Genomic DNA, 27,816 nt, shown 5'->3' on the forward strand with positions numbered 1-27,816 from the left:
TGTGGAGTAGTGGTTAGGGCTCTGGACTTTGGACCGGAGGGTTGTGGGTTCAATCCCCAGTGGGGGACACTGGTGTTGTACCCTTGAGCAAGGTACTTTACCTAGATTGCTCCAGTAAAAACCCAACTGTATAAATGGGTAATTGTATGTAAAATAATGTGATATCTGTATAATGTGAAATAATGTATAATGTGATATCTTGTAACAATTGTAAGTCGCCCTGGATAAGGGCGTCTGCTAAGAAATAAATAATAATAATAATAATAATATTTGAGCATCTAAAGAGACTTATCACTTATATTTGGATAAAATTCACTAGTATTTTTATTTTAAAACAGGTTGCTTCCACACGTTTAGACATGATCTTCTTTGCACATTTCAAACCAGGCCAAGGGGATTTCACGTGTGATCCAATCTTAATGAACTGTCTTAAAGAGGTTAGCGCTGCCTTGCACCGATGCTAAGGCAGATCAGAAAGGAACTTGGCCAGTTTGCCAATAACCACTTTAAATAACAATTAGAGTATTTATGAGTTTTGACTGCTCTGAATTGGGGAAGGATTACACCTTCACAAGGGTGTTTAAACTGACATTGTAAATAAGACTGCATGCCTGGTTAAACAGCCACTGATTCGCATTCAAATCAGTACAATGTTGGAACACACAAGAGGGATAAAGTATTGCTTACTTGCCAAGTCTCTTCCTTTCAACTACTGTACTGTTTTGTTTTTTTTCATCTCACATTAGCTAGAGGTCCAGCTTATCTCCTTTTGTGTGGAAACTGTTTTCATTTAGAAGTCTTTAATCATTGTAGAAGTGGTTGAGATTCACATGTATTTTCCAGAGCTTTTTATTAAGAAGGTGCACCAGGAATAATTACTTAGTGTATAGAGCATTAGCAGCCCTATACAGTTGAGGGTGTTATAAAAGCTTTCCTTTTATATGGCTATCCTGTCATGTAGGAAAACAAAGGATTTTGCCTTTCTGGATCACATACTCCTAATCTCTCTTAAATTAAAGTGCATTTTAGTTCTTATAAAGGATTAGCATAGCAATCATTCCAACAGGGTCTAATGAATATCCGAGCACCAGGACCATTCACAACGATGGTGAGGAAAGGGGTTTACTCCACATTTATGATTTCCATCATGCATAACAGCATGCATGACAGAATTTTAACTTTGGTTTTCGGATCGTCTTTTACGGCACTTGGTGGAGTTTCAGAGTTTCGATTGACAGCACTGAGGGAGGCAGATCGACTGCCAACACCCCTGTCGAGGGAGAAAATGAGGTGGAGGTTAGGGAGGAGAGAGATAAACTCAAAACAAGGCACAAACTGCAAAGAAAGGCAGGTTTAATGTAGTGCCACGCACACAGGTAGAGAGACAACCAGGTGACTATAACTTTCACGACTTGGCTGCTCAATTTAAGTCTTCTTTAAGTTTTTTAAGTCCTTCTCTCTCTCTGCACAAGAACTTTGGATTCTGTGTCACCACCTCTAACCTGCAGGATGAAGGAACAGGAGCTACAAACCAAGTGAGACACACACACACACACACTCACACACACACACACACACACACACACAGTACTTCAAATAATTTGGCAGGCATAATAAATCAAAATTCAACATTTAAATATAAGTGAAGCTGGATCCCCTACAGGTAAGTATATGCAATACTAGTACCTCTTTACAGGCAACTCAGTAATTCAGAGTTAGTATTCAACTGTCAAATGTGAGCATTATTCGTACATTCTGACACAAGTAAGTATCTGTAATAATACTTAAACTAACAAAACAGTGCCCTTAGCGACAGTAACAACTTTTACCTCTTTATAACTATTATTCTAAAATCCTATAAAACACTAAAATATATCTTAAATAAAGAGCAATATATGAAATACAATGCTGACAGGCCAAGCCTGCCACTCACAAAGCACAATGGGTGGGTACTGTAACAACAAAGCTTGCAGTCCTGATTAACAGTTACTGAGTCCAGTCCTGAGCACACAAGAAGAACGGGAGACATTAATCCTTAGCCTGGGAAGTGGCCACCAATCCTCTTCGTCCTCCAGGACCAGAGATCTTCACACCCAGCCAAAACCAAAGCCCACTCAGAGCTCTCGGTCTAGCAGGGGGCGTCACTTGAGAAAACTGTAGTCCATGAAACCTCCCAATATAGGATTGTCTCTTCTCAGTGATCCAGTGGTGCCTGTAGAGAAGTTAATAACAAAGTCTCGAGTTACCTGCTGTGCCTTGGTTCCCAGTTCCTTCCTTCGGTCTCCAGCTTCCCATCCCACTGCAGCTTCTGTCTTGTTCGAGCCTTGTTCCTCGTTCCAGCCTGCCTGCTCTAGTGTAGATTCTCTGGTTTTATAGGGCAGGTAAATAACCACAATGAGTTTAGATGGAATCAGCTGAAATGCGTGACTAATTCCACCAATAAATCCCCAGTACAAAAAACAAATAAATCTCTAATCAAAAATAATAATAACTCTCCACCATCAACAGTGGGTAAATAAACCAAACAACAAAAGAAAATACAAAGGTCAAATACATAAAACAAAAACAAGTGCAAATTAATTACATAATTAGAGAGAGCTGAACCAAAATGTGAAAACAAACATAATTAATACAATCACCATTTTCTAATATACGTCACTTACGACACAAGCTGGAATACTATTGGTAGCTGCCCTTAAATGAAGTTTGACATGAGTGTGAAAGTTACCTCCATAGTTCAATTTCTGCTTGACTTTTGTCAGTTTTCCTGTAAATTTTTTTTGTCAGTTTCCTGCCTGAAACTTTCCATAACTTTACAATTTTTAACTATTTTCTGTTTCAGTCATCACATCCTGGTGACATATACAGCAACACTTTGGTCTCAGTAAAGCTCACAGGATCATGTTTAACCCCAATTGCTTTTTTTATATAATACCCTTTCATAGTTTTTGATGCAGGCTGTAGTACTATATATTATAGGAGGCTGTGTGGTCCAGTGGTTAAAGAAACAGGCTTGTAACCAGGAGATCCCTGGTTCAAATCCCAGCTCAGCCACTGACTCATTGTGTGACCCTGAGCAAGTCACTTAACCTCCTTGTGCTCTGTCTTTCAGGTGAGACGTTGTTGTAAGTGACTCTGCAGCTGATGCATAGTTCACACACCCTAGGCTTGTATCTTGTAAAGCTCTTTGTGATGGTGGTCAACTATGAAAGGCGCTATATAAAAGTAAAGATTATTTATTGGAAAGAAGCTTCATGTTTAAGTCCTCCAGTACTCCATAAGTACATGACTATACTACCAAGGCCACAAACTAAACTGAAACCAAAGTGGTTTTCCTGACTGAAGGGAAAAACATCCAACAAAACAATAAAACTTCAAGCTGCAGGGACAGGTGCAGCGCTTAGTCACGAGATCATAAAAACAAGCCCTGGGTTGCATGCTTTTCTCTCCCTCTCTCATGTTTAGTGATTTAAAAAAAACTCAGGCCTTGTCTACTGTGTCTGAGGCAGCCAGTGACCCTTCACAGCCTGGAGTGTCAATAAAAGACATAGCGTGCCAGAGAATCTGTATCCAGAGGAGGCCCCATTGCTTGGAGAAGGCCTTATTACTCCATTGTGCTTTCCAATCGTTACCGCACACCTCAGGGGGGAACACTCACTTGTAATAAAGGGAGGAGAGTCCTGTTTTACCAGGCTGGATCATTACAATAACTGGAAACAGCACAGAGGAGGCTGCGGGTTGGGGCAAGCCAGTCTGTCAGCCCTGCCTAGTTTTGCAACATTTACAATACTTGCTAGCGTGCAACAAAGTCATTGTTGGAACAGCTGATTTATACAAAGATTATATACACCATAGAGGTTCTTGTACTAAGGGAGTCTTTATTTGATGCAACTGTCTCGTTAACTACTTCATCTCCTGATGTTAATGAAAACTAAGTGCCTGTTAATAAAACTTTGAAACTGAAAAGGAAAACCACATAGCTAAGCATTAGTTAACTTTTGTAATTTACTCAAAATCAACCTATTGGTCATATTTATTAATATCCATTGCAAGAACGGGTAAAAAATAAATATAACCCGTAATTACATTTATTGCTCAACAATTAAGAAAAACAAAACATGCTTTAGGGGCCAGTAAAGAATCCTTTTCGGCCAATCAAAGCATTTTTAAAATGTGTAGATTTACGTTAGTACATTAAGGACATGAAAAAAAAAATGATGTCGAGATCATAAGATAAATTATCAAAGATCCAGAGATCATTTTCTTGATGCATTTCTTTCAACAAGGAATCATTTAAGTTGGCCAGCAGGTTCAGATGAATCATGTGTTGACTTTATTTTACTCTACATCATATAAATAATGATAAACAAATCTGTTTTCCAGATGTATGGGGTTTACACAGTGGTTGCAAAAGCACTTTTTCTGGATTTCTATCAATGGTTTTACCTCTACCTCCACACAAAAGTATAACCATTAACCTGTGCAATACTCTGTCCCTGTAGACACAAGAAATACATCAGTAAGATATACCTCACAGAACAAAGTGCTATTTCTTGCGCTCGCTGTACTGAGTATTTAAGAGCTCTATAGAGCCACCGGGCTGCTGTTCTTTTAAAAAGCACTGAAACTGGCACCCTGTGCACTGGGAATTGTTCTGTTCAGAGATATGATTGGGTGCAACCCGTGAGTGCACCCAATCACAATAAAAAGAACTTCCAGGCGACCTATAGTAAAGCAGCATCTGTCACGTGCACCCACCAACAGTTAATCATATTAAAATACAATATAAAGAAAATAGTATGATAAAGCATAAGAAACTGCTGGTTACAAGTACCCCTGTGACCTCTATGGAGCTCTCCAAAATACATTTTCTCTGAGTACAGTCGGTACACCAGAGTGTAACAATTAACCTGTCCCCCTGCAACACTCTGTCCCCAGTGGAAGACAAAGTACATTTGTTCTTGTAGCATTTCTGACTGATGTATTTCTTACATCTACTGGGGGCAGAGGGGGCAGGTTAAAGGTTACACTCTGTTGTACCAGCTGTGCTTAGAGAGAAGCCATGCTTGAGAGACCTGTTGAGGCCACAGGTGCTTGAAACTTTTATTTTTAAAGTCACCAAGATGTAATGACAGAAAATGACTGAATTGAATCTTGATTGAATCTTAACAAGAAGTATTAGTTAACATAACGCTGAGATAACAGGTGGCTCTTAAAAGCCTCTTATGTTTCACAGCACTTGGTAACACTGTTCCAGATCTTTTAGCAAAAGAGCAGTACAGCATGAGTACTATTTGAAATAAATACAGTTGGAAAGAGCAGCTTTTTTAATTGTTTATGTCTGTGCCGTTTCTCTGTTGCACAGTGCCTCTCAATACTGCTGACAGGTTGAGAGGTATGCTCTTAAACAGACAATTTTGCTGTTCCCCTTACCAGCAATCACATAATTGCTACTTTTATCGCCAAAGCCTTCTGCATAATGACAGTGCCCCCCTTCTTGAAAATAAATACAGCGGAAATATTCGCAAGCTTGGAATTTGTTCCCTTTTTTTCCCAAACTGATTCAAAACCCACCATCTCCCCTCCCCTCAGAGACACACAAGCACTCCCACAACCGTTACACCATGCCTGTTGGCCTTTTTGAATGGAGTGTGCCAGATGTGAGTAATGCAGGGAGCTTGGAAGTCTAAAAAGTCTTTCTCTCTCTGTCTCTCTCTCTTTCTTTCTCTCTCTGTCTCTCTCTCTGTTAGACAGGCATGTGAAGCACATGCAGACTGAATTAACTGACTACACCACCTGAACCAAGAACTGAATCACACTCTTTCTCTCCGGCTCCTATTTTCTTTCTTTTTGTTTTTCACAGTCGTCATGTCAGACAGATAAATCAACACTCGGATACAATTACAGCTGAAGGGATACACTCAGAAGTCTTGGGGAATACTGTCTTTGAAGAATGCAGAGCAGTCTATCAAAGAAGCTACTGGTTTCAAGTCTTTGCATACTGGTGCTATGGTCAGGAGCTGGAAACATGTGGAAATTACGAAAAAGGGGTCTGCACCAAAAACCTGCAGATAAATACGATGTGAGTACCTTTCAAAGATGAATTCCCTGCAAGGCACAGCCTTTTCTAAAGGCATCTCTTCTGTCTTTGAAGGGTATTAACCTTGTAAGGAGAGAGCTCTAGAAGGGATTGCTGGACCGGAGTGGTAACTCTGTAGTCTGCCGCTTCCAAACAAGCTGTAATTAAAACAGGCTGGAAGGAAAAGTAAAGTTTAAACATTTTTTTAAGGTATGCTGTAGTGCTCTTTTGAGTCAGCAGTGCATTAGATGGCACTGGGAAAACTTTAGATAACTTTAGATGACATATTACCTGAAATGTTTGTGGGTTATTGGAGTTTTTACATTTTTCCCCCAAAAATTGTTTTTGATGGTAACACTGAGGATGTTGGATCTCAATATATTTGATATTTTCCAGGACATAGTTACACTGATATAGTTACATTTTATCTTTTTTAATTACATTTTTACAACATGTATAAAAAATACCAAGGTTTGATTAAATTAAAACCCTTTCCCTCTTAGAAAAGCAATAGTTCTAAAACTGACTGCAGTTTTTTTTTTTTTTTAATTATTATAATTAAATGTTTTATTTGATTAACTGTCAGGGCTGAAAACCTGTATTGATTTTAAGTGGAAAATTGTTCAAGCATTGTGATACAGCTCTATATGTGCCATTTCCAGGTTTTGTTAGTCCTGAAATATCATTTTTGGTTCCCTCGCAGAAGCTTCTGCATTAAACCAATGTGCGTAGGATACATGCACTGGCTGTTACTTAAAACCGACCAGGGGGTACACTTGGGAATATTCCAGCAGCTAAACCAAGCCGGCTGGTCAGCTCACATTATATTGAATGAACCCTGAAGCTCTGTGTAGACCAGCTGTGTCTGGGAGAGTCAATAGCACAGGGCTGTTTGATGTGGAAAATCTGCTAAAGACCTGCTGGAAAACTGAAACCAATGTGGTATGAAAGAACCTTGCAAAATGTGAAGATGGCACCTCCACACTCCCATTAAACATGGAAGCAGTTGAATGAATGGGTGGTTGTTTTAATGTTGTCAATACAGTATAAAAAAAAATAGAGAGGCTTTATGCATTTTTTTTAAATGTTCTTTTTAGCTTTAATCATAAGGACTTAAAAACATAAGAAAAGTTTGGGAACGAGAAAAGGCCATTCGGCCCACAAAGGCTTGTTCCTTGTTAGCACACCATTGGGGGATCTAATTAAAAAGCACAGAACCTAGTCTTTTTTAAATGTGCCCAGTGTTTTAGATCCAATCTATTGTGTTTATAACTCTCTGTTTTAAAAACTGCTTCCTACCTACTATTCTAAAGGTACTTTTACTCAGCTTCCACTTATGCCCTCTGTCTTGTTTTGTGTGCTTAATTTCAAGTAGTGTCGGTTAACTGTATCTATTCTATTTATGATTTTATTGACTTATTGACTTGAACCAAGTCCCCTCTTTCCCTTTTCTTCTAGGCTGAAGTGATGTAATTAATTAAACATTTCCCCATAGCTCACAGATATGCAATACAAATAGAAATACTGTATCAAAACTTGAAAATACAACTTTTTTCTCTTAATTACATATTTGTAGATACATATTTAATGCTGCTTAGCAAATTTGCAGATACCTCTTGATAGTATGAGTAGGGTCTGAGGTCTAGGAAAATGTATTGGTTTGGTCAGTCTACCGTTAGTGTTATCTTCATCTCCCTACGTTTAACACGCCCTGATAATTATCTTTACACAAAAACAAATACCGTAGAGATAGTTATAACGAGAGCCTTATCTCCACTGCCAGAGGACAAAATGAAATCCGTCTTGCTTTAAAACTCTTGTAATTCCTTAAAAGGAATTGTTCATTTCGTGCTGTTTGCTGTTCAGGTTCAGCTACTGCACAGTGCCACCTGCTGGGCACATAAAGAATAGGCTCACCTCCAGAGCCCTGCAGGTAATCATGACCGTTCCCTCTGCAGGATTACGAATATCCAAACCAGCCGCAGTCGGTGCAGTATCAGAAGAACGACCGCTGCCCCCCGCCACCTCAAATGCTGCCGGAGCGTGCCTGCGAGGTACCCAGCTGCAGGTCCGACTCTGAGTGTGAGCGACACAAGCGCTGCTGCTACAACGGCTGCATCTACGCCTGCCTGGAGTCCGTGCAGCCACCTCCGGGTCAGTGGCCTTTAATAATTGAAACTTTAGCTAACCAAATAATTGTTTACACCTGTTGTGCACGTCCATTTAAATATGCAGTTTTGAAAGAAGCACGTTATAGTAAACATGTAGTTTTATTGGTAACACTTTACATTAAGTGTTTCTAAATAATGTGTATTTATGTAGTAATTACTTGGTATATGCATGTGTACTTACACACAAGTACAATGTTTTTATGCATCGTTACAGGGTAAAGGGTTAGGTTTAGGGTTGGGGTTAGGGGTAGGGTTGTAGTGCAAAAAGAGTTACACATTAAGTACATTGTAACTATGCATAATAACATTGTAATTATGTATAAGTACACATGCATTTACTAAATAACGACTATGTAAACACACAATAATTAGAGACACAGTGTGAAGTGCTACCGTTTTATTTTAAAACACTTGTGAAATACATATTTGTTCGCAAAACATGCTTTCATGCGTTCACTTTCTTGGTCATTTTACCTGGAAGGTGACATTGTCACCTTGGCAACTCAAGACCTGCTCCTGAACTCTGACGTAAGAGTATATGAAAATGTGAATGACACACGTTATAAAAGTGCAATAATAACCACTTGGAATGATTGCAAACATCATAAAAAGGAAAGGGGACAGTGAAAACAAGGTGATGAATGGTCTTCTCTCAAGACGAAGTCAAAAGGAATGTTCTATTTTTATTTTATTTTTTTTTCTAGTTCTTGATTGGCTCGTGCAGCCTAAACCCCGGTGGCTTGGAGGAAACGGGTGGCTATTGGACGGCCCAGAAGAAGTGCTTCAGGGTAAACAATTACTGTCACTTAAAAACAGATAGTGCTTAACAGGATCTGCATTTGAATAGAAATCACCAAGCCTCCGTGCAGTAAATACCCCATGAAGAAAATCATGCAAATGTTATCTCTGAAAGAAATATATATATATATATATATATATATATATATATATATATATATATATATATATATATATATATATATATATATATATATATATTAGCAAAGTTTAAATAACAAACAATTATTGTAATGTATTAAAAAAAAAAAAGATCTCTCAGTTATCTGATTTAATGACAAGTTATTATCGATAATCGTATTGTCAAGGTATTGTGTTACATTTTATTTCTGTACACCCTATGTACTTTAATGGGGCAACAGGACATTCATTTAATCCAGTCTCCTCTTTATTGTGGCAGACCAGTCATATGCTAAGCAGACAATGAAAAAAAAAGAATATGTGAGAGAGAAAGAACTACTAACTAGGTAGAAAGCTGTGAGATATTGTCCAACCCAATGGTTGAGTCTTGCCATTATCACCAGTTGAAATCTTGTCTAGTTCGTCAAGACTGGTGCTATTACTGTATCCTACCAGCAGGGGTCATCAGTATTTGTAACCACAAGGTCTCACAGCTACTAAATAAGCAGAAATCCCCTCTCCCAGGCTGTGGCTGCAGTGAGTAAGCAGCGCTGTTCTGATCTCCCTCTGTTTCTGTTTAAGCCGAAGCCTGCAGCACCACAGAGGATGGGGACGAGCCCCTGCAATGCCCCACGGGGTACGAGTGTCACATCATCAGCCCTGGGAACCCTGCAGCTGGGATTCCCAACAGGGGGCAGTGCATCAAGCAGCGCGGAAACTCAGGTCAGCACACACAGAGACTGCACAGCCACATGAACAGGAGGGTTCAATCTAAAACTGTGTCTTAAAGAGACCGCAGCTAAAACAAGTTCTGAAACATTAACGGGTTAAGCTACAAAAGTCTGCAGTTGGTTAATGAAAGATCTCAGTTTGTATGCCTTGCTTGCAGGAAATTTATTCAGCAGTGTCTTGTGGGTGAAAGCAAGGCCCTCAGTCAATAGGGTAAGCAGTTGGTTGTTTAAGGACAGAAAAGTACCAGTCAAAAGAGGGAGGACAATTTCAATAGCCAAGAAAGCATTGCTTACAGAGATAAACTACTGTAGCACCAGATATTTTTAAATATAAATACATGTTTACTATACATGTGTTTCTTTCAAAACTACACATTTGAATCTTATGAATGGAAGTGCACAGGTAAGACTGATGTAATTATTGCTGGAATCTCCATGGCTACCAGTAGCATCGCTTAACCCCTTAGTGATTTTGCTTCAAAAATGAGAGACAGTCAGATTCTATCAGTTATCCTGTATCTGATCCAACAAGTACAACACAGACTGAACAGTAAATGAGACTGTATAAACATAGAGTTAGTGTAGCACTAATTCAATTGAAACACTCAAATAAACCAAATGTAACAATTGCAGGCTCCATTTAAACAAAGAAAATAACAGTGAGGGGTCAAACTAAAGGGACGCTATGGAGATAGCATTACCAGAATGAGGAGGGGGGGGGGGGGGGGGGCTGTTTTTATAGTGAATTCCATTATTTACATAACAAGCCCAACCTTCACTGACATCTGTCTTTATTCTTTGCAGATGGACGCAGCTTACGACATAAATACTTTAAAGATTACAAAGATTATCTGGGTAAGGTGCATCGAAATCCTGAACACATGGAATTGTTTACTCAAGCTACAACAGATTGAGGTCTGTCAGGGTCTAAACAGATATACAGTACCATCCATCCAGCAGCTATGCAGGATTTGTCACTGGCCGTATTGATTATGTGTTCTGGCAATAGAAATCTACTGGTCTTACCATGTCAAATCAACATACTAGTATCCTGCTGCAAGATACCATATAGATGGATACAATACCACATAGATATAGAGCCATACAAAAGAACATAGTTTTTTGCTGATTTACTGTATTTCAGGGTACCAGCTACAGTATAGTCAATTTGAACAGTGGTAGCATTGATACTTGGAGTTCAGAAGCTACTGTCCAGTTCTAGTTGTTGACTTACCCAGGCTAGATCAGCCTAAGTGTCTTTATACAAAGCCAGTGCCATCTAGTCAACAGTATTAGGGATATTAGGAAATACATAAATAAATACTGTGAAAGATTTCACTGAATTTAAGGTTTGTATGCCCCTTTTAAAGTTCAGTACTTTTGTGCACTTTTATTTGCACAAAACCAAAACAAACAAACGAAAGCCTAACTTCTCCCAGCGTACTAACTAAACTTTTAGTTTGCTTAACTAAAGGGTTGGGAGGGCTAGGCACGTCCTCTCTTACCAGCTCCCCGGCGGTCCTCTCTCTAATGCAGCTTCAGGTTCCTTATTAGCACCAGCTGCCTCGTTAAAGAGCAGCCACGTTTCTCACATGCATTTTGGTAGGCTGGGGATTAACCCCATCCCTACTAACCACCACCAAAATACACACCCACATTATATTAATTACAAACACTTAAACAATAATTAATTTAAACGATCCCCAAGTGATTCCCATTTAGCCCTAGAGGCTTCTGGGACGTGTAGTTTTTAGGTTACGGCCATGACACCCCTCCTGTGCACTGCAAAATTACATCACACACACCGTGAATCCCCAGCAAACACACAGTCAGGCTTTGGCTCTGCCACAGTACATATTTGACTATTGCAATATGAACAACTCAGAATGATTCCAAACACAATAGAAAGGCAAGAGGCAGTAAAAAAAAAATGTATTACACACATCATTTAAATGATCTGGAAGTGGTTATGGCTAATACATTGTACTTTATTTATTGCATTTATATAGCGCTTTTTATACAAAAGTATCGCAAAGCACTGCACAGTACACAGCAGAAAAAAATAACTAACCACAATACATTTGTGTAGCACGTCACACATTCAACTACCAGTCAGACCACTTAAATAACAGGTTTAAATAACAGTATACATATAATACAAAAGCAGCAATTTTAAAGTTACATTAAAACCCACAAAGATAAGAAAGCCATTTTATAAAAGTGTGTGTTTTTAGTCTTGACTTGAAAACTGTAACAGTCCCTGCTTCCCTGACAAATGAAGGCAGATCGTTCCATAATTTAGGAGCTCTACAAGAAAAACCCTACCTCCAGTGTTGCTTTTGTTGACCCTAGAAATAACCACCAGCCCCGCATCTTGTGATCTCAGAGTGCGGTTTGGAATATATGGGTAAAAAGATACTTTAGTAACTTCCCAAATATGAGTCTCAAATGATAGATCAGGATCAAAGATGACCCCCAAATTTCTAGTTTAGGTTTTGATGAGAGAATGCAAGGGTCGAGTTCATGTAATCCCACATTTCCTTTTAGTTGGTTCTGTGAGCCCACTAGCATAACCTCTGTTTTATCTGGATTCAACATTAGAACATTCTGTGACATCCAATGCTTGATGTCTGGAAGGCAAGTAGCTAATAACACCCAGGCAGAAGACATTCCTGGCTTTAGGGACAAATATAGCTGGGTATCATCAGCATAGCAATGGAAGAATGAATCGCATAGATCATACTTTCCTACACATTATATAGGATTGGCATGTGCAATTTTGAAAAAAAAGTGATATCTGGATATCTATATTGAAAGTTCTGTTTATAAGGCAAAGTTTCAGGTAGCTTTGCACTTCCTAGGTCATTTATAGCAAGGGCTATTGAAATTGCCCCGGCCCTTTCAGCACCTTCTTTCCAGGACCAACCAGATGCTTCCCCTAAAAACTTTGTAGCCAGTCACCTTGAAGACACACTGTGGCCATGAAATGACCTAGGAAGTGAAGATAACAAACAACCTGAAAGTAAGAAATACAAAGAGTTCCCTTTAAACCAAAAGATACGATGCATGAAATGATTCCATCAACTATAACACTATGTAACACAATTTTTGTTCCTGGGTAGTAAGTGTTATTTCCTAATTGCTTATGCCTCAAAAGTATAGAAAATGGCTATTATTCCCCACAAACTTTGCTTTTGTGACCAGGACAGTGATATTTTGAAATTTACCTATTTCCAATGAGAAAACGGGCAAATTTGTGTCTTTCCGTTCACATAAAGTCAGAAAAAAACAACATATGAATCCAAATTAACATGTATTTATACTAAAGTAATACAAAAATGACTACAAAAGATTTAGAAGTGAGTAGTTTTTCGAGATTTACGATTATACTGTAAATCACTTTCAAGAATCAGCCCCCAAATGTAGTCTCCCATCATGTTCTCATTATACTGTCCTTGGTAGCGGCGTTCAAAGTCCAGTATATCCTGGTGGAAGCACTCGCCTTGCTCCTCCGAGTACACTCCCATGTTCTCCTTGAATTTATCAAGATGAGCATCAAGAATATGGACTTTGAGGGACATCCTACAGCCCATTGTGTCGTAGTTCTTCACCTCTTCACCTTCAGTCTCAACCAGCTCCACATAGTTTTCGGCCTTGTGATTGCCCAGGAAGCCCCGAACCACTGCGACAAAGCTGTTCCAAGCTGCTTTCTCCTTACTAGTGAGCTTCTTGGGGAATTCATTGCACTCCAGGATCTTCTTTATCTGTGGTCCGACGAAGACACCGGCTTTGACCTTTGCCTCAGACAGCTTAGGGAAGAAGTCTTGAAGGTACTTGAAGGCTGCCGACTCCTTATCTAGAGCTCTGACAAATTGTTTCATAAGACCCAATTTGATGTGCAGTGGTGGCATCAGCACCTTCCGGGGGTCCCAGCCGTACTCATCATACTTCAAGGCGTCCAGCAAGGTCTTGATGCTGTTGTAATCCTCTTTGAGGTGCACCGAGTGCGCCAGGGGAAGAGACGGGTACTTGTTAACATTATGGAGCATCACGGCTTTGAGGCTCCTGGATGAGCTGTCAATGAAGGACAGTATAACGAGAACATGATGGGAGACTACATTTGGGGGATGATTTGTGAAAGTGATTTACAGTATAATCGTAAATCTCGAAAAACTACTCACTTCTAAATCTTTTGTAGTCATTTTTGTATTACTTTAGTATAAATACATGTTAATTTGGATTCATATGTTGTTTTTTTCTGACTTTATGTGAACAAAAAGACACAAATTCGCCCGTTTTCTCATTGGAAATAGGTAAATTTCAAAATATCACTGTCCTGGTCACAAAAGCAAAGTTTGTGGGGAATAGTAGCCATTTTCTATACTTTTGAGGCATAAGCAATTAGGAAATAACACTTACTACCCAGGAACCAAAAAAAAATAAAATTGTTACACAGTGTAATCACTTTAATCTAGAACATCTTGCAAGACATTTCACTAACCGGTCTGCCACGTGTTGTCTCTTTGTACAGGGTATCCGAAAATGAGGGTAAAACCACTCCAAGCAAATGTCTAGATCGCTCAGTTCCAGAGAACGCATGATAGCAAGGAACCATCCTGCTGAATACGGAAAAACGACAGCTCTTTTTACAGAGACTCACACAGCAAAGGGTTTTTAGATCTGAAAATACTATCTTTATACATGAACTTGCAGGGATCAACACAAGCACGTAGTAAACCGGAGTTATTTACTTTTAGTAGCCTGGTAGAACTCTTCTCAGGAGTTTCTAGGTACCCCGAAGGGGGAGGGGATGTATGACAATGAGTTTACAGTGCTTTCAGTTCTTAAGAAACACAAATAAGCTATTTTGAGTACAGTTTACTTGGGCTTTCAAGTCACCTTGGCCTTAAAGGGAGCAGATTATTTTGCTATTTAGCAATCAGTCTTCCTACCTCTGACTCATAGTGATAAGCTGTATTCGCCATCTCCCATCAAAATACATGAGATCTAACTAAATGAATAATGCCACAACTTTTCTTAGTTTTTGTTCTTGCTGAAGCTATAGGGAATTTTAATTGACTTTGAGCACAAGAATACAGCACCCTCTCATCACTTACATTCAGAACTTTTTAAACATTAATTCAAAACATGTATTTTTTAAGTAACTAGTTAATTGTAATCAGATTACATAAATGTAATATTGACAAGGACTTTTTCAGAGCCAAAAGTTATGTAAAATACTTATGTAAGTTACTTCAGGTGGCATTCTTTTTTTATTTTACTAACTAGCATAAATACTAGTCAATAAAAGTAACAGTAAAACTCACATGATAAAGGTTTCTTACTGTTTTTTATTGTTATTATTGGCAAAAGTATTATGTAATCAGTAATATGGTATATTACTTTAATAATGTAACAGGTTACTTTTTGGAGCCAGTAATCAGTACTATATTTCAAATTAATATAAACTAACCTGATTTAACCCTTGCATTGTGCAAGGTATACTGGGCAATCAACAAAGTGATACAGACCTTTTTTTAAAAGTTTTATTTCAGATTATTATTTTTTTAGTATAATGTGCTCTCATTATTTTTCATTTCGTGTTTCTCTTTTTAAAAAATTGTTTATTCAAATTTGGACAAAACAACAACAAAAAAAGATAAGGATTAATTTGGGGTTTGACCAAGTTCAGTTTTGCTGTTTCAGTGTTAGTAGTATGAAACACAGGGTTAACTTTTTTTGGTGCACATGAAAATTTCAAAATGATAAAGCAAATCATTTTGAGGTAATTTTCAAACACAGTTCAAATTCGTTTTTAGTGCCTTTTTTGGTTGCAAAGACATTCCAAAATGTTTTATGCTCTATATGTACCTGAATTGACATGGTAGCCAATGCCTTGCAATGCTTCATCCTGTCAACATTTCAGTTGTTTAATGTTTAGTTCAACAAGGGCTCTTTGGAAAAGCTCATTTATACTCTATACTCTGCACAAGCATCTTCAAATAAGAAGAGCTGTCATACTCCACCCATCTGTTTATGAAGATTAAACGGTGTGACTGCGTACACAAGAGGAAATTAAATTCAGACAGTTCTACTTTTTCTTAATTCTACACAGAACAGTCCTGAGAGACCGTGTTCCTATTAGAGTTACTTAGAACTCAACGGAAACCAAGTCAATGTAATGCTAATAGAAACTATGAAACATGTGTTGCCTCTCTCTCATCAGTCACTTTGATGTAAGAAATGTATTATATTTAATCATGCCATAGGAAAAAAAAAAAGGTTCCACAGAACTAATGAAAGAGGACTGTATTCTTCATAGTTCTCAGAAGTGACAATGGGTATAAAGTCCTTTTAAACTGCCTTTTTTTTTTACCAACCAACATTTTTATAGTTAATAAGGCAGAAGTTAAACAATAATCCTAAAAAGATTTCTTACCTGTGAACTACATAACTAACGGATAACCTTGAATACAGTGCTATTAGTAAAAACGTTGTTTTAATACTCATTCCATACCTCAAAAAAAAAAAAAAACACATGGTGCTAGATACTTGGGAATTTTTATTTCCAGATTTTAAAATTAGTACAAATATTTGAGGGAAATTGTTTTAGGCAGCTGGCATATTATAAATCTTAATTAAAATTCACCACCACAGCAGAGAAGGGCCAATGCCAGTGATCACAGATTGTGTTGCAACTTAAGAGCACGACTGTGCTTTGGGTGCTGTATTGGGGCTTTGAAGGCCTCTGGTGCTTGTATATTGTGATCGTATCAGAGGTTTTTGTATTTTAGTTTTTACATAGATAATCGGTTAAGGTCAAATCCTCATTCGGTGCTGAATCATTCAAATATCACAGATAGGATTACCATATCTGTTTCTGAACTACATCATCCACCTTTATGGCTCTTAAAGCACTCGAAGGCAAAACGCTATAATATACAGAGTGGTATAGCAGCATTGTTCTGCAGTTACAAAATTAACTGTTTCCATCTGTGAAGATAGAAATATATATTAAAACCAACAAATGACGGTTTGACCTTGATAGACACACTATATACATGTGTCCAGTGTTGCTGTTAAACTATTACAAAGTAGATTTAAATCTGTGTATTTTAAAGTGTGCCACGGGTGCTGTATGTATGATGCAAAGGTATTTTAAATAAATGTACAGATCACAAATGTGTGTTGTTTTCATTTTAAACCGTAAACAAGTTTTTTTGTATTTCTAGATATCTTTATGTTAACATTAAAAAAAAAAATAGAAAACAAATAGTGATGAACCAAAAGTTCTTCCAACACAAAAGGGACCAGTGATACTGCTCATAAGGCGGTGTGATTTTAAAATACAGGAAAACCACCTTGTAACTACAATTGTCAAAAGGAGGACAGTAATAAACATGGTACCAATGCTTTTTAGAGGAAATAAGTTTAAACTGAATGCCCCAAAAATAAGAGGAGGAAAATATGCATTTTTTTTATCCTTGGGGTACTGAGCAGGTAACAGGGAGTCCACTTTATGTTCCGAATTTCTTCTGTCTTACTGGGGCTGGCAGCTGGGAGTGGATGTCTATTAGGGGGCGCTCTACCACTACCAGCCAGTCATCTTCAAGCAGGTTTACATGGAGGAGGGGCTGCGGGGAACAAGGCAGTGAAGTACAAGGTAAGAATCAGGGTCACTAACCCTAACAAAAAGATCTCTGTGAGGACACATCAATCATAAGCACTATTAGGACCAGTACCTCATATCAGGTTTGCTTATCTGATCATTCGGAAAAGGTCTCCACTGAGGCCGATTGGGCTAATGTACCATTTCAAGCGAAACAAGTGAAGGAAGAGCCGACTGGATTTGTGATACAAATCCAAGCAGCCGTTTATTCACTTGGAATAGTAAATTAGCCCAATCAACACCAAAGCTTAGAGCTTATCTAGTTTTGTGAAGCTCTAATGGCCACCACATTACCAACTTGAAAGCAGCCATTGCCATCAGAGTGCAATTGGGCTAATTTACCATTCCAAGTAAAACAACTGAAGAAACAGCTGCTTGGATTTGTGATGATTGCTACTTCAATACTCTGAGAACACCAATCCACACAAATTCATGCAGCTGTTTCTTCACTTGTTTTGCAGCACAGCGAGCTGGATTGACCCACAACAAAGCTTAAGTAAACTACAGCATTCATTGGTCTTTCAGAGTAAAATGAAGAGACCCAGGGTATGCTAGGAGAACATGCAAAATGGAAGTCTTACACAATCACCAATAATATGACATTGTTTTCGTTTGTTTTACAGTACCAACTCATCTATATTTCCAAATTTTGATACTCACAACGCAGTAAACTGAGCTGTAGAATGTCCTCACCAAGTTTTCTTGGTAAGCAGGCCTCTACACATATGTAAAAAGCTTGTTGAACATACAAGCACCTTCACAATATCCCTGTGCTGTGGGAGATGTATTAATACAGGTTTGGTTTCTGTGTGCCTTGATTTTAAACTACTCTTACTTGATATTTATTGCAGATTTTTAAGGCATTATTCTTGCGCGGCTTGTCCGTTTCTGATGTATCTTTTGGGGTCAGCTGGCTATAGAACTGTGCCTTTAAGCCATCCAGAGGCTGTGGAAGAGATGAACAAAATGTCAAAAATATAATCAAATCAAAATGTACAGTGCAATGCACAGCCCTGGAACAAGGGGGCAGTGAAAATGCACTGAAAAAACACATACACCGCTAAATAAGAAATAAAATATTTCCAGCATAGAAATTTAAAATAAAACTTCCATCATAACATTTAAACAAAATCTTTGGAAAGGATGAAAATATAGAAGTATGAATTTGTGTTTGAAAAATAATTCATAAAAAGTAGGACAATTTTGCTTTGCAAAAAACAAACACAGAAAGAGCATGGATCATACCAAATATAAATGATTGGTTTTGTCAAGAACCATTGGTGGAATCGTTTCAACACTACACATTTCAGATTCTGGTAAAACAGGAACTCAAAAAGGTGATGCTTACCAGGCTTTGGTCAATGATGCAGAACATGTGCATGTCATGGAGAATAACCTGCGATGGTGCCTGGGGGTTAAAGGTGATGTGAGTAACGGGCGTTCCCCACTTAAGCCGGCACCTGTGCAATCCCTCCTTCTGCAGCTTCCTGCTCCAGTCTGTATACTGCTTGTCCACTATACCAAACTCAAACATCTGCCAATGTAAATTGGAAAACCAATGTGTGAATACATGTTCCGCAAATCAAAAATCAGTTTAATTCACTTCTTGCATGTCAAATAATTTATCAAAATGACACTTAATCCCTTTTCGGAAGAATAATTTTATCCGAATTCCACCATTGACATTTGTGTAAAATGGCCATTTAATTCTAGTGGAAAATGCACAAACATATTATTCTATTACTCGAATTGAGCTCTCCACATAAATCAGGTACAGACAATCAGGAGAGGGTCAGCGTTGTTCACTGGGCTAATTTACCATTCTAAGTAAAACAACTGAAGAAACAGCTGCTTGGATTTGTGATGATTGCTGCTTCAATACTCTGCGAGAACAGCAATCCACACAAATTCATGCAGCTGTTTTACCTGGAATGTTAAATTAACTTAATCAACACCAATGCCCCCCCTCGTGGAGAGTGCTATTAGATATCCTTAGTTTTTATACCTGTTGATCTGCATGGGTGACAAGCAGATTGTTGGTCTCTGGGTGTATTGCCATTGCACTGGGGAGAGAGTTATACACTGGCACCATGCAGTGATGCTGAAAGAGAAATGTAAGGTTGGTCACTAGGATGCTATCAACACAATGATAGACATTGTCCAAATGACATGGAGCATTTTATTTTCATAAATGTTATCTCCATAAAAAAAAAATCATCAAGAAGCCATCATAGGATGTGTTCTACTGCTTTACAACTAAAATGCACAATCCTCACCTTCAACTTTTTCAAGTTATACACATTGATCTCACAGTGCCGATTTGCTGAGGTCAGCCACTGCCCATCTGCACTTGCGGCCAGCAAATGAACAGGAGCTGAGGATCCTGTGGGAAGAAACACGTCTAGATGATGAAACACAAAGGAACAGGAGCACTTTTTCTCAGCCACCAAATGTGCTTAATCTGACAAGCACAGGACCACTGCTGTCTACAACCAACTACCACTTAGAGTAAAGTAGCAGGCTTCCGAAAAATAGCGTTATACGTCCCCACATGTTGCTACAACTTTTTAAATAACACACCTTTCATTTTTATTTTCATTGCTAACATGGTTTGAGATCTGTCCTCTAAATCACTGCAGGAAGAGCATTAAAATAAAAAAAAATAAAACGCACACACACACATCACAACAACAACAAAAAAAAAAACATAAAAGTGCTGTACCACATCATGGATCGTTATTGCTGCGTTACCGGTTTGACAACGTGGGCAATAATTGTTAGACTATCAGTGCACTAGTGTGGCCATTTTGAAAAAAACAACAACTTTGAAACAGACTTTAGTTAGACGTGTAAAGGGGGCTCCCGAGTGGCGCATCCGGTAAAGCAGTGAGCTGAGCCTAAAAAATAATTGGCTATTCTAAACTGGGAGAATGATTAAAAAAAAAAAAAACAATTGGCAACTACTAAATTAAAAAAAAAAAAAAAAAAAAAAAAGTGTAAAAAGTTGTCTCGATGTTAACAATGACAAGAAATTACAGGTACATTATTTAAACAGTTGTAGCAACACGTGGAGACATGCAACACACTATTTTTGGGAACCCCGCTACTTACTCCAAGTCCAGAGCCAAGCAAAATCTGAAATTGAAATGAACTTAAAAAAAGAAAAAAGATTCACAAAGACACAAAATGCTTATAGTATGTAATTAAGGGTTTCTCCCATGTTGTAAAATGCTCCTGTGGCTTAAACCGGTGGGTTTAGGTATATCAATTTTTTCACGTTTTGTCTTCTGCCTTACTAGCATAGTTAAAGCAGTTACTGTTAATTATTATTTATTTCTTAGCAGACGCCCTTATCCAGGGCGACTTACAATTGTTACAAGATAACACATTATTTTTACATACAATTACCCATTTATAGAGTTTTTTTTTTTTTACTGGAGCAATCTAGGTAAAGTACCTTGCTCAAGGGTACAACAGCAGTGTCCCCGACCGGGGATTGAACCCATGACCCTCCGGTCAAGAGTCCTAACCACTACTCCACACTGCTGCCCTATGCCACATTACATTGTTACTCCACACTGCTGCCCTATGCCACATTACATTGTTCTAGTATCTAACAGGACTCTCTTCTATCGAAGACTCACCTGACTTTGGTTTGAATGTGTGCACATGTTTGCACTCCGACCGGGAGACGCTGATTACGTGGATGGTCGCCTGTTCAGAAGCAACAAAGAGCTTCGAAGAATCGGCCGAGAACTGAAGCTGGTGAGCGGACCTCAACACTTTTGGGAGCTTCGAGACCTACAAGAGTGGTTGATACATTGAACACATTTTTGTTTTCTAAAAAGTACTGCTGACAATATCCAATGTTTACCTCTACTTTTTATTTTCATTTTGAACACTCCCATACTTAACCATTTGAAAATGTGTAGTATAACTATAACAAATCTTTCACTATCAATAATTGGTTGATAAAAATCAACGATCATACAGTTTAAGTAAGAATATGTGTTCATACTTACAAAAACATGCTTACATTTTAAATGCAATAAATAATAACATTTTCAAAATGCAGCATGTACATTTGACTGTGCAAAACATCACATTTGCAATGCTAGATACAGTTTCTAGAAAGAAGGATCCTACCTTGGTAATACTGATGTTGTTATTGTCACAATGGAGTTGATACAATCGGATGCTGGACACTGTGGAATAGGCAATCCAGTGCCCACATTCTGATATAGTGCTACAGCAAATGTGATCGTCACCCTGGAAATTAAACGGAAAAGTGCAAAAAATTAAACCATTTTGCTTTTTCCTTGAGACTACATTCCTTTGCAGAGAAAAGAAATAAAAACCCAACTGTACCTTTCTCTTAAGCTGAAGAAGTTTCTCCGGTTTTCTTGTAACTGGTAAGCTTTCTCCTGGTTTTCCTTAAACAAAAAAAAAAAACAACATTAATGAACATAAGGCTACCCAAAACATGTTTGCATTAGCATGTAATATAGCAGATTGATTCAATTCAAATTTTACAAATAACTGCCCCACTAAATTGTTATTACAGAGGTATGATAAATATAAAAGAAAACATTAAAATAAAATAAAAAGATTGTTTAATGGAACTCACCAATGGTGTCTGTGCCCCCCAGTCTCCATAGCTCCAGCTGGTCAGGGAACTGAAAGAGAAGGAGGCTGGGCTTCTTTGCACAGGAAACAAGACTCCGCTAGAGAAAAACAACAACATGTGGGTTCATCAATTCATTAAACCATTAAAATAAAATCTAGGACTTAAGTAAATTATAAGACCATTCCAGGACAATTCCAAGATAATCCTACCGTAAGAAAATTATTTATTTGGTGCATTTTCCAGGGCTGGATTTCACTACAGTCATTTTCTTCAACTTTTCAGGTTTCAAGCCCCCCTAGGTGCCCTGTCTGAATGACATCAGCATGACTCACATACACTATGTAATGTTCGCACACAGAGAAAGACAGACTGGCAGCTCCTTATACCCCAGATGTTAAAGGTTTGATCAAGGATAGCCAAGTGCTTCTCTTGCTGCATGCAATAATACAAGTATGACATACCGTACATATGTATTCATGTCACCAGAGATATGCATGTAAAAATACACCTTGTAACTCCTTTCCGCTAATAAAAGAACTGTGACATCAACCAGAAATGCAGTGATGATTTTTGCACTCATTTCAGAGTAATTGCTTGTCAGTGGCTCTATCATCACTGGAGGAGGAAAAAAAAAATCCAACTGTGAAGTGGACTTACATGTGGGAAGATCACTTTCCGAAGTACAGATTCACTAGACTTGACTTCCACTTTATCCATCAGGGGACAAATCACAAGCTGTGTATCCAGACCTGAAGCCAGAAAAGACAGTTTACCAACTTTTAGCCTATTTCTGTAGATGCTGTAGATCTGAATTATTTTTTTAATTAAATACAGTACAGTACAAACAATACAGTAGTGGCTGTAGCTCAGAATTACAAAAACTGTAAATCAGACCTACAGCTGAGGAAGCAGCTTTACATTTTTAATCTTAAAAACGTATTCAGAAAAAACACACACACATTATATAATATATATATTATCCAAGAGCAAAGAACCAAAATGTTTTCAGCACAACAGAAGTGCCAGCATTGCCGATGGTAACAGTTAAGAAACTCCCTTAGCTATCTTTCCTTTATTACTTATGGTTAAGATGTTTGTCAGTAAGAGAATACTCAATGCAAAGTCATCCAATGTGGAGTTGACTTTACACTGTCAACATCTATAAGACAGACCCTGTTGTAAGAGGGCAGAGGCTCACCTCCAGACACCACAGCTGTCCTTGTCTCTGTTACGGCCCTCACATCATGGGTGTGGTGTTTGAAGGTCCTGGTCCTGACCCACTGGGTCTCCGTGTCTCCGATCTTTGGAGAGAGCAGCTGGAACTGGACCACCGTACCTTCTGATGTTCCAGCTACAATGCTGTCCTCATTCTGTAAATTAAAGTTGTTTTTTAACAGTATGTATTTGATCTACCCATTGAGAATGGTGTTCTACTGAAGGTGTGTCATGTTGATGAAAACAGCATCTGTCTAGTTTAAAACATGACCTCTACAGCAACATTAGTGCCTACAATCCCCCAGGGGATATAAAAAATAATTCGATTTCTCACAGAAATTTGTAACCAGGTTTCATTTTGTGATGAAGATTGCTTGGTTCTTAGCTTGTCATTTTTTATTTTGTTATTATTATTATTATTTTTTTAATGTAAAATATAACCTGTTAGTGTAGTTTCTGCAAAATGATTGGGTACCAGGAATAATAATTCATTCTTATCAATGAAATCAATACCTTACCTCCGATACGGATAGTGATAAAACATCCCATTTCGAAACCAGGTGGGTTTTTATTAATGTTCCTTTGTTTGCATCCCAGAGCTGGACCTTCCCAGCAGAATCTCCGCTCACTATGGTGTAATCCGACAGAAAGGCAACATTCCACACCACACAGTCCTTATTGCGGGTCCCTGCTGGCCCCCTATCCACCAGTATCCTCTGAACAGAGTGACCTGAAAACAAACAGCAAGTCAATACTCTACCCCACAGAGAACGTTATATTATTATTATTATTATTTATTTCTTAGCAGACGCCCTTACCCAGGGCGACTTAGTCGTAAACAAAAAATACATTTCAAGAAATGTTATAGTATTCCCCCTTCATGGGCTGCTTTTTAAGACACTTAGATTGCAAGTGGCATTACAAGCAAATCTAGAAGTCTCTCAAACCTCACTTCCGGCCTGGGTTAGAATCCGGCCCAAGTCATATGTCAAATGGTCTCAATTCAGCATTTATTGGACCGAAAGTAGGACAACAGTCACACTGGAGAGAGCATTGTTTGATAGGCAACACATACAGTTTCCATTTGTCCCAATATAGGCTCCCATTATGGGATACTTACTATTAAAAAAATAATGTATACCTATTTGTCTTTGTCAAAATCACCGAAACAGCAAGTGCATGCACAACAGTGGCCTTAAAAGGACAGGTTAGTTGCACCCAATTAGCAAGCCCCCACCCCACCCCCGCTGCCTCCCACTTGTCACTGAATGGCCAGCGTAAACCAATGCTAGCAGCAGCCAGCGCAAACCCTGTTCAAAATCACTACATTGGGGAGACGGCACAGCGCAAGCGCTTTTGAACTCACCTGATTTGACATCAAACACTCTAATCACATCTAGTGAACCTGCAGCGATTAGTGTACCAGACTTGTGCCACGAGAGGGAAAGGATTCGTCCTGAAAAGAAGATAAATTCCTGCTTTTGAATAATACGTCTTCTCAATGCATTAATTGCTGTTGATCATTCCGCGTTTGATTCTCAAATAGGACAATGGTTGCTGATTGCACCTCTTATGTAGTCTATAAAATACCTTACTACTGGGAATGGATTTTAGTATTTTTACCCCGTATTGAAATTTAAAAATTAAATATTTTTACTACAGCTATTGTAAAATCCAGAATGTGTTCTTAATCAAAGATGTGAAGCATGATGAAAAAGAACTTAGTTTTGCTTGATTTTAAGCTTTTCCGTACATGAAAATAAAGAATGTTTTAACCAGTTTTTCTTAAATTGTAATACTTAACTAGAAAAATCGCACAAACTAAAATCAAACACTAACTGCAATTTATGGGGGGAAAATATTGCACCATCTTTACCTGTTACATTATATGTGGGGTGGTATACCATTTTTACCTGTTATGGCATTTTATATGGATTTAACTAAAATAAGTCATATTACAATGATTGTTAGGATGCTCTGTTCATTATTTTTATTTATACATGCTTTTGGACTATGATCGGACCTACCTTTCTGTCGATCCAGGTTTCTCTCAAACTGGATTTTATCAGGTAAAATTTCAAACAGCTTCACAGACCCATCTTCACACCCAAACTAATAATTTAAAAAGAACATAAAAAAAAATACAAACAATGAATATGGTATATTTACTATGCAGTGATATTTAGTTTTCTTTAATACAAATAACGGAAAATAACAAGATTGTTTTTCTGTAACAGATCTTAGTAATTTGACATTAAAAAGGCTCATTAAAATTAACTCTTAAAATGAACCTACCACATGAGTTTATTTATTGAATCGCAACAGTATTTCACTTTTTGGGTTCCGACCAAATCCTTCGACACATTGTGAGCAACTATTCTGCAGCCCTGGCATGGTCTTGCAACTATGGCTCCCGGTTATAGCATTATAATAGGGGAGCACTATATAATGGCATCAAAATAACATTCATGGCTTAGATCTACTGACCGCAAAATGAGTCTCTTCAGAGTTGCAGGCTGCTGTCCAGATGGGTCCTCCGAAAGCATCCAGGGTGTATTTTGGGCAGAGTCGCTCCAGATCATACTCCACAACCTCTCCATTCAAACCAGCCGTGAAGAGGCGATCACAGCCAACCCAGCAAATCGCTTCAATAGATCTGGAGTCATTTCCAGGGATCACCTAAGAAACGACCAAATATCTAATAATGAAACTGCCTGATACTGTGTAATGTAATAGATTTTGGAATGCATTACTGATGTGTGTTACACTTCTGGACATGTGTAAGGCGAGTCTTGTTTAGAGTGCATTATACTAAAAACCACTGAATCAGGTGGTCTTAAGTGAGGAATTAGCTATGGCAGTGTAAAGGGGTCAGTAATTGGACTGTCGATGCATTTCTTCTCAATGTACCTTTTCCTGGAAGTAGTTGTTGGAGAAGTTGAAAATCTCTACTGATCCATCAAGTCGTGCAAGGGCCAGCCGGTCAGCCTTGCTGTTGAAGGCCATGCAGCGAATCCCTGAGGGCATGAAGTCGAAGAAACGCACCCTGTGAACCTTAAACTCCCCCATCCTTCAGCTGAAAATCAAACACAAGTTTGAGACTGAAAACGAAGAAATTCAAATAGATGAACAAAGACAATACAAATCAAGTCGAGTCACTCGAGGTTCCTAAAGCATGGCAATATATTTTAGTATGGTTCAGTGAGTATATAAAACACACTAGCATTCAAGACCAAAGGTCTCTTCAGTCTTTCTTATCTGAAGAAGAGACTTTTGTGGTCTTGAAAGCTAGTGTATTTTATATACTTATTCAGCTGATCCTTTTAAAAGTTATCAAGCAGGACGAATATGTTCTATCTGTGCTACTGTACAGTTTCATTTTGTGGTTGGTACTGGTAGCAATATGTTGTATTAAGTTGCATTTTTACAAGGTCAATTCTCACACCAAAAGTGGTTTTTTTTGGCATTAGTTTGTGTGGTTTCACTATAATGTCAAACATTCCTTATTAAAGCAGATGAGTGTTTTTGTCTGACCATAACTGTTTTTTTACCAGAATTACAGTTACATATTAGGCTATTGGCATTGATTAGGGTTTTTTTTTTTTTTTTTTTTTTTAACACATTACCACTGTGTATCTCTCATACGTGCACTGGCATTTTTCAAAAGGGAAGGCATTATCTGTCTAATCACAATGGTGTAATAATTTCCATTACGTACCAACACAGTGCAACTGTGTTTTACTGCAGAAGCAGCCTTCAGTTTAGAACTTTACATATTAAAATCGGTACTGTTCACAGCTGCTCCTTTTGCTCCCAGTGCCACATGCTGCTAGATTATTAACACTAGTAGTACCTACCTAACTTATTTTCACAGTAAACCGTGCTTTTCTTGATCAGATGTTAGTTTTTATATTTACCACTAGTTGATTATTTGCTTTGATTTAGTACATCATCATCCGTCTAGCCTTAATTCCAAACTTAAGAATCTGCTTTACTTTAGAATAGAAAAAACAAAAAAAAAACGGTGTCACGCACACTTTATCCGCCGCTATGACTACGGTACCGTAATCATTACAGGAAACTCTGTAAACATAATAACAGATTAAAGTAATGCTTAGTTCGTTTTATACATAAAACAAAAACACAGTAGCGGTGCGGTAACTTCTACTGACACACACACAAGCAAAAAACGACTTAATTGCATTTACATTACTAAACTAAATCTACCGGAGTAATAAAAATGTGCAAGGAATGTTCTTACATATTTATGTTTTCCGGACTTTCTTTAGTTGCTTTTTTTTTTTTTTTTTTTCTTATTTTGTGCGTTTTCTTGAATCCATTACAGCAAGCATCACACGCCGATATTCCCCACACGAGCACCACGTTGGTGACCTTCAACTCGGAAC

The 27,816-nt window shown here is 38.1% G+C and overlaps 2 protein-coding genes and 1 long non-coding RNA gene across 5 annotated transcripts; 1 reads left to right on the top strand and 2 right to left on the bottom strand.

Moving 5' to 3' along the window:
• Nucleotides 1-395: 395 nt before the first annotated feature.
• LOC131698900 (uncharacterized) lies at nucleotides 396-8,078 on the bottom strand. The gene is made up of 4 exons (XR_009307895.1): nucleotides 7,997-8,078; nucleotides 6,091-6,253; nucleotides 2,247-2,364; nucleotides 396-1,270 (listed from the first exon to the last, which is right to left on the bottom strand). It is a non-coding gene; the product is annotated as an uncharacterized LOC131698900 (long non-coding RNA).
• LOC117425778 (WAP four-disulfide core domain protein 1-like) lies at nucleotides 5,633-17,081 on the top strand. The gene is made up of 6 exons (XM_034043037.3): nucleotides 5,633-6,082; nucleotides 8,038-8,233; nucleotides 8,955-9,038; nucleotides 9,751-9,891; nucleotides 10,704-10,754; nucleotides 14,431-17,081. Exons 1-6 carry the CDS (start codon nucleotides 5,954-5,956, stop codon nucleotides 14,472-14,474), a joined length of 645 nt encoding a protein of 214 aa, XP_033898928.1. The 5' UTR covers nucleotides 5,633-5,953; the 3' UTR covers nucleotides 14,475-17,081.
• Nucleotides 16,442-27,794, bottom strand: LOC117425777 (U3 small nucleolar RNA-associated protein 4 homolog). Of its 3 annotated transcripts, none has more exons than XM_034043034.3 (17): nucleotides 27,672-27,794; nucleotides 26,321-26,486; nucleotides 25,898-26,089; nucleotides 25,438-25,522; nucleotides 24,777-24,866; nucleotides 23,929-24,140; nucleotides 23,394-23,565; nucleotides 22,853-22,944; nucleotides 22,196-22,292; nucleotides 21,937-22,001; nucleotides 21,715-21,837; nucleotides 21,213-21,369; nucleotides 19,845-19,951; nucleotides 19,574-19,669; nucleotides 18,917-19,102; nucleotides 18,404-18,514; nucleotides 16,442-17,533 (listed from the first exon to the last, which is right to left on the bottom strand). In XM_034043034.3, exons 2-17 carry the CDS (start codon nucleotides 26,477-26,479, stop codon nucleotides 17,417-17,419), a joined length of 2,061 nt encoding a protein of 686 aa, XP_033898925.3. In that variant the 5' UTR covers nucleotides 26,480-26,486; nucleotides 27,672-27,794; the 3' UTR covers nucleotides 16,442-17,416. The 3 variants fall into 3 exon arrangements, with proteins under 3 accessions (XP_033898925.3, XP_058849578.1, XP_033898926.3); XM_058993595.1 differs by having other exon boundaries at nucleotides 26,321-26,511; nucleotides 27,672-27,772; XM_034043035.3 differs by lacking the exon at nucleotides 27,672-27,794 and adding an exon at nucleotides 27,268-27,408.
• Nucleotides 27,795-27,816: the final 22 nt, after the last annotated feature.

Source organism: Acipenser ruthenus, chromosome 20 (genome assembly GCF_902713425.1).
Source record: "Acipenser ruthenus chromosome 20, fAciRut3.2 maternal haplotype, whole genome shotgun sequence".
Taxonomy (NCBI): Eukaryota; Metazoa; Chordata; class Actinopteri; order Acipenseriformes; family Acipenseridae; genus Acipenser; species Acipenser ruthenus.

Coding starts and splice junctions, on each gene's coding strand:
- LOC117425778 (XM_034043037.3), top strand. CDS start 5,954: ATGCAGAGCAGTCTATCAAAGAAGCTACTGGTTTCAAGTCTTTGCATA. Junction 9,892..10,703: donor CAAGCAGCGCGGAAACTCAG/GTCAGCACACAC, acceptor TATTCTTTGCAG/ATGGACGCAGCTTACGACAT. Junction 10,755..14,430: donor AGATTACAAAGATTATCTGG/GTAAGGTGCATC, acceptor CTCTTTGTACAG/GGTATCCGAAAATGAGGGTA.
- LOC117425777 (XM_034043034.3), bottom strand. CDS start 26,479: ATGGGGGAGTTTAAGGTTCACAGGGTGCGTTTCTTCGACTTCATGCCC. Junction 24,141..24,776: donor AGTGTTTGATGTCAAATCAG/GTGAGTTCAAAA, acceptor GTTTGTTTTCAG/GTCACTCTGTTCAGAGGATA. Junction 21,370..21,714: donor ACAACATCAGTATTACCAAG/GTAGGATCCTTC, acceptor CCACTCTTGTAG/GTCTCGAAGCTCCCAAAAGT.